We start from the raw sequence: 11,617 nt of genomic DNA on the forward strand, positions 1-11,617 counted from the left end.
TGAGTGTTCTTGTGGAAGGGGCCAAGTTTGGGGGTTCAGTGGATCAAAGACCTCCCGGGGCAAGCCTCAAAGCTTGGCCTTAGGAGCATGTGACCAGAACAGAACCGTCCTATCTTGAGACAATTAACACACACCTTGTCTTGTGAACTTTAATGTCTGTGACGAAGTCCTTTGAGTAATGCCCCTTCCCTGCCAATCCACCCCTTATCAGTCTGTGGCTAGCAGGCTCCAGAGTATAAGTCCCATGCCACCCTGTGGTAAAACCTATTCTGTCCCCAAAACCAGCAGCGTCAGAGGCCAGGGCCATCAGGGTAGAGTGCAGGGATGCGTCTCGTCAGGAGCCACCTGGCTGGGGACGGTTCCCACACAGACCTGGTCCTGTGTAGGTGACCTGCAGTACCCCTCAGGATGCTAGGTGTTGGGCCAGTGGGAGGGGAACCGTGGCACCCCATGGTTCTGTCTTCAGGCCTGGTCAGAGCTCTTTGAAGGTCCAATGCTCAGCTATGGGCACCGTCATGCCTCGTGCGCTGTCTCTGGGAAGAAAAGCTCTCGGCATCGTTGTACAGTGTCCTGAGGGGAGACCACGCTGTGGCCGACTGTCCGGGGGTCCGCATAGATCTCAAAGTCATTCCCACCCTGCACTCAGAAGAACAGAGAAGACATGGTCTTAGGTGTTGCCTACAAGGCAGGAGGTGCCCAGGACTGGGGCCCAAGGGCCACCCTTCCCATATGGGCTCCTATAGACGCCCCCTCCTTAGAATTGCCAGGAGTCTAGGCTCATCAGACCTGTCCTGTATGGCAGGTTGTAAGGGTCTAGCCTTGTCTGAGCCCCAATCTTCTGAACTGTTGCCATGTGTCCTGGCCTGGGTCTCAGGTATTGGGTTGAGGGGAACTGGGCAGGGCCACACTCACAGGACTGGTCTCATTTCCAAAGAAGTGGATGATGTCGAAGCTGTCTTCATCCAGACTGTCCAGGCAGTAGCGCTTATCCCAGCCCTCAGGGAAGACGTCGAAGCTTATCATACCTCCTGTGGAAGGTGGGGGTTATGACAAGGCCATGGGAGGGACAGACAAGACTTGCAGCAGGAAGGCTCTCGGGGCTAACCTGGGGAAACCACTGTTCTTGAGACAGGGTTTCCTGTATCCAGTTTGTCTTTGGACTTCCAATGTAGCCAAGGATAGCCCTGAAATCCTGTTTTTCCTCCCCCTACCTGTCCACTCTTGAGTACTGGAACTACAGACATGTGGTACCACGACATCTCTAAGGCACTCTGTTCTTTTTTTTTTTTTTTTTTTTTTTTTGAGCTGGGGCCCGACCCCCGGCCTTTCCCCTTCCTTGGCAAGCCCCCCCCCACTCAGCTAAATCCCCAACCCCCAGGCACTCTGTTCATTATACAACCCCGAGAGCCACCAAGGGCTGACCTGGGCCCTGTACTGTCTCACGCAGGCAGGAAACAGACAAAAGCAAGCCAAGGTAGACATAGCCAGGGAGACCCACGATGACAGAGAGCGGGGACACAAGCCACAGTGGGACGAAACAGGGCTGTGAGCAGCGGGTGACACACTGTAGGCTCTCAGTGATCACAGCATCTGTCCTTCTCTGGGGAACAAGTGAAGATGGCACCTGGGTACCAGACGCCCCAGGAGCCTCAGGGGAGCAGCTGGTCACAAAAGCGAGGTGAGTCAGCTGCAGAGACCTGCAGAGCTTCAACTTCCTAGGCAGCTGGACAGGACTCAGGAAGGGTGGGGACAATTCAACATCAGGGGGTCATCGAACAAGGCAGACAATACTGCCACAGATAAACAGTGCCCCCGCTTACACTGGGGACCATGGCAGGGAAGGCATTACCTCGGGAGAACCTTAGCCCCTTGCCAGCAAACTCTGTCTTCAAAGCTGCCACAAACTTCTCCCGGATCTTCTCTCTCTGGAGAGGGAAGGGCACTGGATCAGAGGGCCTTCTGTACATACACCAGGCCTATAACCCCCTCAGCTCCCTGGTCTTCTGGGTGAATGTGGACCCAACTTTACAGATGGGGAAGGAAACGGAAGGTCACCTCGCCTTAGCAGCAGTGCTGAGGCTTAGATCCAGAAACCAATGACCCCTGTCAGTAGGTTTTGGAGGCAAAAGAAGGTGGGAGAGCATGGGAGTCAGGTCAGGCAGGACCCATGCTGAGATAAACCTACAGGCTAACTGGGTTCTTGGCCTGGTGGTGATACTGCTTAACACTGTGGCTCTAGGCAAGTTACCTGATCTCTCTGAGCTCATTGCCCAAACTAAATGATCAGAGAAGTAATTGGTGGCCACTGCCTGCTTCTCCTTCAAGGAAAAACCAGAGCTGAGAGATGTGAGCTCACTGCTGGCCTTGATTTTGCCTTCCTAGGAGGTGGGTATACCTCAGGGATAGCACTGTGGGTGCCGCACTCAGAGGAAATACAGGTTAGAGCCCAGGGTTGGGAGGGGCTGCCCTTCCCCCCTTTAACAGGTAGACTGGTGATTGTGCCAAGCCCAGCCCTAACGTGTCCAGCATGATGTCCCCGAGCTGAAACAAGACAGGGTCCTCATCTACGGAGGCGTCCCACCTGTCCCAGGCATCTGAAGGAAATTTAAGCACACATGCTACCTGGGCTGTACAGGGTCACAGTTCATAGGAACTCATGCATCTCAATCCCAGAAGGGCGAGAAAGAACCAGAGACAAGGAAGGGGCTGGGGCCGTGGCAAGGGTTGGGGATACCAGCCATATCCCAGCCTCCCTATCTCTGCTCCGGGCCGGCCTCCATCTCAGGAAAACTGCATTTCCAACCCCACTGGATGAACAGGACGTAGAGCTGGGATTGGGAACCTGGGGGACATGGGAAGGGGCCAGCTGACTGGGAGGTTGCCAATGAGCAGTCTTAAGTACAACAGGGAAACTCCCACATCCCTGCGTCCACTGTGCAAGTGGCATTGTCATGACTGGTCGTGACCAGTCCACTCTCAGGGAAACACCACAGGGCAGGCAGCCAGCTAAATCAAGCTACATTTTGCAATGTCACTTCTCTGAGCCTTGGCTTCTGCATCAATAGGGCGAGAATACATCTGCACATTCATTCAAAAGCATTCCTTGGCAGGGAGGCACAGTGGGACACACCTATAGTAGCAGCAACCTGGAAGCCGCAAGTTTGAGGCCGGCAAGGTGACACAGTGACTCTGAGGCCAGTCTGGGCTGCACACCAAGAAGACACTGTTTCAAAAAGAAAAGGCTTCTTGGGGTGGGCAGTGTGGGTCAGTAAGAGGGCACTTGCTTAGCATACATTAGGCCCTGGGATCTATCCTTAGTTCCCCGGGTCTCTGCAGAGGACATAGAAGAGGTGTGGGGCTGAGTGTGGTGGGAGGGTCCCACTGACAGGTGACACAGCAGCCAGGGCAGAGAATCGGACAAGCCTGGTCTAGGGTAGTGTGCTGCCGGCAGAGAGCCCAGGGCTGAAGTGGGAGGCTACCATCTGTAGAATGAGCAGAAGCCACACCGGGAAGTAAGGAAGAGCAGCCAGCTGAGTCAGAGTGAGAACAAGGATGGACACAGGGAAGCGTGAAAGGGTGAAGGTCAGGAAGGTGAGGTAAATGCATGGCAATGGTCAGGAAGGGGCCGGGTAAGCTGGATAGGTGGATAAGGCGGCAGCCACTTGTAACTCCAGCATTCAAAAAGCTGAGGGAAAGCACGAGTTCAAGGTCAACCTGTGTGGGTACCAACAAGATGAAGCAAAAGCCAGCATTTAAGAGAATTCGGTGTTTAGGGAGCGACTGAAAGAGTGACCTTCGTAGACAGAAGACAGAGAGAGAGCGGAGGAGATCAGAGAAATGCCTCACTCGTGGCTGTTAAGAGGGGGCTGAGACACTGCCGAGCCAGCACTGGGGATCCACAGGAGGACTGTGTTTAAAAGGTTCTCAAAGGCATGCTGGAAGCAGAGGGGACAGACAGCAAAGGAAGGGACTTGGGCCACCTGGAGAAGAAAAGGCGCCCCGTGTAGACGTGCAGATGGGAGCCTACAGTTGTTGGATCTGGTGTGAGTAGCAATGTGTAACAGTAATGTGGCCATAGCTTGGGTTACCAGGAGCTGGTGGCACTGACCACCAGGAAAGCAGATCAGCAGTGACAGAGACTGATGACACACAGTAGGTGTCCAAGTTCGAACTGAAAACTCCTCAAAACCCACTTTACTGACGTGAGAGCAAAGCTCAGAGCGGCCAAGTGACAGGGGCTACAGCGGCTCAGCGAACGGCACCTTGTCCAGCTCCGAGAACTCGATCCTCTCCTCCAGGGTGCAGCTGCGGCCAATGGGCGAGATGTTCAGCATGCCATTCCGGAACTCAATGAAGGTTCCACTAGGGGTGACGGAGAAACGGGGTGAGAGAGCAAGAAGCCTCAGAGAAGAGAACAGCTCTGACTTCAAACCTGTCCTCTATAGAGCCACAGTCTCCCGAGACCTCACGGTATAAGAATCCACCTGTCTGCTGGGCAGTGCTGCCACACTCCTTTAATCCCAGCACTCCGGGGCTGGAGAGATGGCTCAGAGGTTAAGAGCACTGTCTGCTCTTCCAGAGGTCCTGAGTTCAAATCCCAGCAACCACATGGTGGCTCACAACCATCTGTAAAGAGATCTGATGCCCCCTTCTGGTATCTGAAGACAGTGACAGTGTGCTTAATATATCTGGAGGCAGAGGCAAGTAAATCTCTAAGTTCAAGGCCAGCCTGATCTACAGGGCAAGTTCCAGGACAGAAAGATACACAGAGAGACCCCATCTTCAATCCACTCATCCACCAGTCAGGGTCCTGGTGTAGGGATGTGGCTCAGAGGTAGAACACTTGCCTAGCATGGGTAAGGTCCTAACCTCCAGCTCTCATTGCAAAACATAAAAAAAATAAATAAAAAATAAAAACTCCCACTTCTCTTCCCTTGCTGCCTCAGGTCGGGGTGGCCTCACCGCTTCTTGGGCAGTCTGAGTAGGGCCATGTAGCTGAGGCAGAAGTTGATCAAGTCCTGTAGGAGTTCCTCTCCCAGGTGGTTCTGGATCGTCTGTTGTAAAGAACACAAGGCTCGACCTGTGGCACACATAAGACGGCAGGACCCCAGCATGGAAAAGTGGGGCGTCCCAGCCAATGCCTGGGGACACTGACCTGCTTGGAGAGTAGCCGTCCGTGCTTATACTGCACTGTCCCGTTCTCAGCAAACACATAGTCAAACTTCTCAATGACTTGGGGCCCATGGAGAAGCCAGGAGAAAAAGAAAGCGTATGAGACAAGGGCCCACTGTCACCTCAGAGCAAGCACTGCCACCTGTGCCCATCTGTTCCGCCCTAAACCGGCTTTTCTGGCATCCTTCCCTTGTTCACCTTTGTTTGCTCCCACATCAGCCAGTCACTCCTTTAGACCATTCTTTTTTTTTTCTTTTCTTTTCTTTTTTCCGGAGCTGGGGACCGAACCCAGGGCCTTGTGCATGCTAGGCAAGCGCTCTACCACTGAGCTAAATCCCCAACCCCCTTTAGACCATTCTTAGGTAGGACCTTCTGCTTAAGATACCCCAGCCCTGGGGTCCCCACTACTCAGGAATGCCCAGAAGAGGGCGCCATTTCCACCCTGCTCCCACAGCCCTCTGGCATGAAGACTCTCTTTACCCAGAGATTTCATCTCTGGGTGCTACAAGAATCAGTTGGGAGTCAGAGAGGCTCAGGGAGCACAGTTAGGATGCCCTGCAGGATGTCTGGGTGGCAGGTGATCTCCCTGGGGCTATGGTGTGTGGTAGAAAGGGAGTGTGGACAGAGGGAAACAGTTAGTTAGGACTTGCAGAGACTAAATAAGGAGAGGAGGAAAGGGAAAACTAAAGGAAGCTTCTAGATTGGGGGGCCCTTCCTGACCCTGAGATGGAACCCAGGGTTTCCAGATTTCTTCAATGTTCAATTTTCACCACTAAAATAAGATAAGCATTGGATGTAATGTCAAGACTCAAGAGGCTGCAGCAGAAGGATGGATGGACGTGTGTGTGTGTGTGTGTGTGTGTGTGTGTGTGTGTGTGTGTGTGCGTGTGCATGTGTGCGTGTGGTAATAGTATAATACACCGTGAAATTCTGTCTCAAAACCAAAAGCTGAGTGTGGTGAAATCAATCATGCCTGGACTCAGAAGGCAGAGGCAGGAGACACACTGTCCATTCGAAGTCAACATAGTCTACATACTGAGTTCCAGGCCAACCAAAGGTCCAGAGGGGACTCTGTCTCCAAACACCGATAAGCAGGGCTGGTGAGATGGCTCAGTGGGTAAAGGCGCTTTGCCACCAAGAACGAAAACATGAGTTTGATTCCTGGGACCCATGTGGGGGAAGGAGAGGACTGACTCTGGCAAGCTTTCCTCTGACCTCCACATGTAGGCACAAGCATGCAGATAATCATGTCTCCCCTAAAGCAAGAACACATGGCCATTCTCAACAAGTCACAGACACTGTTAGTCACGCTGTCAGTAAAGACAAAGAAAATAAATAAATAAATAAATAAATAAATAAATAAATAAATAAATAAAACAAATAAATGGAAGCCACGTCTCAGCAGGGAGAAATTAAAATGCGCACTGTCTAATGGCGGGATGCTGCCCACTCTGTTTCTAGCTGTTTCTCCAGAACCTAGCACAGTGCCTAGCTACTATCACGCACTCAATAAATGTTCCGGGTGGAGCACTCTGGCTGTTCCCTCGTCACCTCGTCTGCCCCACAGAAGCAGGAATGGTAGCCAAGCATCTCCCAGCTCCACCTTCCTCCTCCCCACTCCAACCCAACTGGAAAAGATGTTGCCCGTGCCTACCTTCATCCCCATCACCCAGCTGCTCAGCGATCTTAGAGTAGTCAGATCCACCCACCACGCCGATCTGCACCCTGCTTCGTAGCTTCTGCAGGAAGGCTGATACCTCAGGATCAATTTTCTGTGGTGAGACAGGAAGGACAGAAGGACTTTGGTTATCGAATAGTCGGGGGGCCTCTACTCCACTTACTGTTCAGAATCAGCCAGCCCTCCTACCCAAATCTGAGCACCCCTAATTAAAAACCCAGAAATACAAAACCCACAACCGTCTGAGCACTACTGTAATGCCCAAGGTGGAAAATTCTGCAGGTGGCCTCAAGTGACGTGTTGCAAAAATCCAGAAATACGTTAAAAATATAGCACAGAATTGGGCTGGACCTGTGGCTAAAAGTGCATGTGGTCTTGGGCTTGAAACAGAAGGCATCAAACAAAACAAAAAACTCACATCAGGTTCAGTGAGCGGGCTTGGTGAGTAGAGGAAACTGCTTTGAGGTTTATCACCCCGAGTGCAATCCCGGAGAAGGTCCTCTGACCTCCCCACTCTCAATAAGGCTTTTGCATGTGCTCATAGACACATGCACACAAGATAAGTAAAACATAAAACGAACAATAAACTGTCTTCAGAGTAGAACACGGTAGTCGGACGTGAAGGCATATGCTGCGAATCCTAACACTCTAAATGGTGGGGCCAGGAAGGACAGGAAAAAGAATCCAAGGTCATCTCTGGCCAAGGGCCACATAGTGACTTTTATTTTTTTTATTTTTATTTTTTTTAAAGATTTATTCATTATATATAAGTACACTGTAGCTGTCTTCAGACACATCAGAAGAGATCCCATTACAGATGGTTATGAGCCACCGCGTGGTTGCTGGGATTTGAACTCAGGACCTCTGGGAGAACAGTCAGTGTTCTTAACCACTGAGCCATCTCTCCAGCCCCCATAGTGACTTTTAAAGAAGGCTTATTGAAACCAGTCTTAAGGGCTGGAGAGATGGCTCAGGGGTTAAGAGCACCGACTTCCAGAGGTCTTGAGTTCAAATCCCAGCAACCACACGGTGGCTCACAACCATCTGAAGTGAGATCTGATGCCTTCTTCTCGTGTGTCTGAGGACAGAGACAGCGTATCTATCTTGAACAAAACAAAACAGTCTTAAAATACCACAGCTGCTGAGGTGGCACGTATCTTTAATCTGAGCACTTGGGAGGGTTAGCCTGGTTTACAGAACAAGTTCCAGGACAGGTAGAGAAATCACATGAAGGAGCACACACGTGTGCGATCATTAGTGGGAACACAGAAAGAAAGTCAGGCATGGTGGTCCATACCTTTAATCGGAGCACGTGGGAGACAGACAGGAGGATCTCAGGGAGTTCAAGGCCATGTAAGGTTCTAGTCGAGCCACCCACTGGGCTACACAGTGAGGCCTTACGTAAAAGAAACGTAAAAGAGTAGGGGGCATGGGAGAGCATGCCCGTAATGCTAGGACTTGGGAGTATGAACACAGCTTAGTTTAATGCGATATACATATGGAGCTAAACATAAACACCTCTTAGGCTGTTTTGTCACTTATATTCAAAACACAAACTTTTTTTTTTAAAGATTTATTCATTTATTATATATAAGTACATTGTAGCTGTCTTCAGACACACCAGAAGAGGGCATCAGATCTCATTACAGATGGTTGTGAGCCACCATGTGGTTGCTGGGAATTGAACTCAGGACCTCTGGAAGAGCAGTCAGTGCTCTTAACTGCTGAGCCATCTCTCCAGCCCCACAAACATTTTTTGTGTTTCCACATGGCTCCTACTGCCGTGGTAACTCACTATGTGTATGCCCAGTATCTGAAAAATATCCGAACCCACAAACGTCTCCGTAGCAATCCTTTCAAGTAAAAGACTCTTCACCTGCACAAGGCGGAGACCTCAGAAGTTCCACCTGCTTAGCTCTGGTTCGAGTATCCATCCCAGCAAGAAGAGGCCTTAAGCAAAGGGCTCTGCCTTTCTTTGCTTCCCCCTTTCTAACATGTCTGCCACACCAGGAGCCACTCCAAAGGGATCACAGGTACCATTTAATGAAATAAGGAGTCCAAAGTGTCAAAAGATTCTCCACCAGGGAAACTGGAACAAGTGAGTCAGAATCCAAACTCTGATATATTTAGATATCGAAGATCCTAGCCAGAGACATCGGTAGAGGGGAAAGGGGTTCTCTCAAGGGCTAGCCACAAAAACATAAGGTGGTGCAACTGTTTGAAAGGCATTTGGCAACATCTGCTGAGACGTGCAATGTCCATACCCTGTGGACTAGCTTTTCCACCTCCCTGCTCCTTGGGGTATGGTTTATAACAGCAAAAAACTGACTGAGAGCAACTCCCGTGTTTATCAGCCAATGACACATACTTCCTTGGAAATATTACCAGGCCAGGGCACAGATAAAGCGAGCTCTTAAAACATGCTGTGTATGGTCTAAGGCAAGTCGTAGGAAGCCATGAGCAGGATAAGGCCAAGTCAGTAACAAAGCCTCACAAAATAACGTCTAATGTGTCCAGTGGGCAGCGCAATCCAGATAAAGGCGTCAAAGGGAGCCATACTACATTAGACAAGACCTCGCCCGTGGGGGCTGGGCCTGGGATACTTGTGAGGTCATAGTAGTCTTCAGCTTTTAAAGTTTTCATTCTTTACAAAAAATAATGTGCTTGTGAACGCATGTATAATTAAAAATTAGCTTTGAAAAGCATCAAGCCCCAAGGGCTTAGTAGTAGACAAATTGACAGGCAGTTTTGGTTCAGACCTTGCCAAATCAGTGCAGCCCAGGAGTCAGGCATGCCTAGGCAGGACCACCCTCTCTCCAATCCTGCATCTTCCTGATCCATCTCTCCTGACTGGAAAGAAAGGTGCCTGATTCCTTCTGGAGAGGGGAAGGCCTATCAGGAAGTTAAGACTTAGGTTCTGCTCAGGTCAGGTCATCCTGGTGGTCCCCCCAAGGGAGAAGGATGGGCGAGGATGACCCAGGATGAGTCCAAGGGAGAAAAACTGAGAATGAGCAAAGACTGGAGGGTGAACCATAAAGTGCAGATGGGAGAATACACTCCCACTTTTACTGTGCCTCAGTGATTCTATGGTAAACACACTAGCCCCGGGGCCTTTCACTTCCACATGGGTGGAGCCAAAAGGACACCAACAAACAAAACCCAAAACTCAGATAAGCAGGTCTCTCTCCCTCCAACCCGAGGTGGAAGGTAAGAATCCTTAAGAGGCTTAAGGAGCTAAACCCAGTTTTAGGCCTGTAGACGTCAGAGTGCAAAGACTCAAGAGATTTTTCTTGCCCTCAGCAGAGGGCGACTGTAGGTTTGGAAGCGCACGGAACTGTGCCTGGAACACCGCGTTCTCACGCTAGCTTAAGGACTGACCAGCTGTGCATCCTAGGGCTAAAATGGGGCAACCCAGAGCCCAGCCTGGGCCTGTGCAAGCTTGGGGCCGGGGATACCCGCTCTCCCTCCCTCCCACATACGTTCCTCCCGGAGGCTGGGTCCAGGCTCTGCGCTCCCAGCAGGAACGTGGATGCCAACCCACGCGGGGAGCGCTGGGGCCTGGAAGGCCGAGGGCCTGGGTCCTATCTCCTCCGTGACAGGAGCCGGTACCACTGCATTCTACGTTTCCGACCGGGTCGCGCGGGTGGCTGCGATGACATGGCGGTGACGGCTTCACGCTGGGTCACCTATGCCCGCGTGACCCTGGGCGGGAGCTTCCGATCCTCGCGGCCCTTACCTGGCGAGCTGGCGTGAGGGTCCCGTCCACGTCAAACAGGCAGAGGATGCGCTCTTTCCTGCGGGCGCCCTCGACGGCGGCTGCCATGGCTGTAGCTCCGCGCACGAAGCGCTATCGCCGCAGCCACCGCCAGGGTCGCGTGCCACAGAGGCCGGGCGGGGCCCGGGCGGGACCAGCTGCGCGGCACGGGGAGGAGCAGTGGCTATCGGCCCTCCCATGAGGGGCGGGGCCTGAGCCACCGAAAGTAAACTACTGGCACTTAGGGTGGAGGGGCGTGGCCATGGGCGGGGTCAGAGCCCTGGTACCCGACCGAGATAGGAACCGGCGGGAAAAGGGGTTGAACCGGAAGAGAGTGTAGGGCAAGCGGGTGGCGGGTGATCGCTGGGCGCGCCCTACAGTGGGGTGGGGGGGCGAGGGCGGGACTCAGATTCCGACTGCTCCTGGTTCCCAAGGTTAGTAGGACGAAGGTATTTCCCTGTCATCTTGAGCCTGAAGAAGTCTCCGGGAGAGCCCGGCACGCTGGCTCACCTGTGATTCTGCCCTTCTGAGGCAGAGGCTGTAAGGAGGATATAGCCCTGCCAACAAAATGAGTTTCGGCCAACCAAGGCTACATACCCTGTTTTGTTTTGTTTTGTTTTGTTTTGTTTTGTTTTGTTTTGTTTTGTTTTGTTTTGTTTTGTTTTGTTTTTCTTTCCCTTTGTAGAATTTCCCTTTGTAGTTGTGACTGTCCTGGATAACACTGTTTTTAAAACCAAACCAAACCAAACAACAAAAGCGGGGGAGGAAAGTGAGAAAAAAAGGAAGAAAAATAAAGAGAAAAATATCCCTGGGATATTTTTCACCCACCGTGGGAAATGTTTGTTGCTTTAAAAAAAATAAAATAAAAGTAGCCTGTCAGGAGCCTATATTCCATAAACCTCCAAACTTGTAAACTTTCACGCGAGTCCTTTTTGTTGTGTTATTGTGTGTGCCAGTGTTTGTGCCTGAGTGTTTGTATGTGTACTAAGTGCATGCAGGACCCCACCTGAGTC

General features: G+C 51.5%; 1 protein-coding gene across 1 annotated transcript; it reads right to left on the bottom strand.

Moving 5' to 3' along the window:
* Positions 1-135: 135 nt before the first annotated feature.
* On the bottom strand, positions 136-10,789 carry Pmm1 (phosphomannomutase 1). The gene is made up of 8 exons (XM_032918411.1): positions 10,587-10,789; positions 6,827-6,944; positions 5,156-5,232; positions 4,963-5,054; positions 4,263-4,362; positions 1,850-1,925; positions 913-1,028; positions 136-636 (listed from the first exon to the last, which is right to left on the bottom strand). The coding sequence occupies exons 1-8, from the start codon at positions 10,671-10,673 to the stop codon at positions 514-516; spliced, it is 789 nt and encodes a 262-aa protein (XP_032774302.1). The 5' UTR covers positions 10,674-10,789; the 3' UTR covers positions 136-513.
* Between the last annotated feature and the right edge of the window lie 828 nt (positions 10,790-11,617).

The sequence above is a fragment of the Rattus rattus genome, chromosome 1 (assembly GCF_011064425.1).
Source record: "Rattus rattus isolate New Zealand chromosome 1, Rrattus_CSIRO_v1, whole genome shotgun sequence".
Lineage (NCBI taxonomy): Eukaryota > Metazoa > Chordata > Mammalia > Rodentia > Muridae > Rattus > Rattus rattus.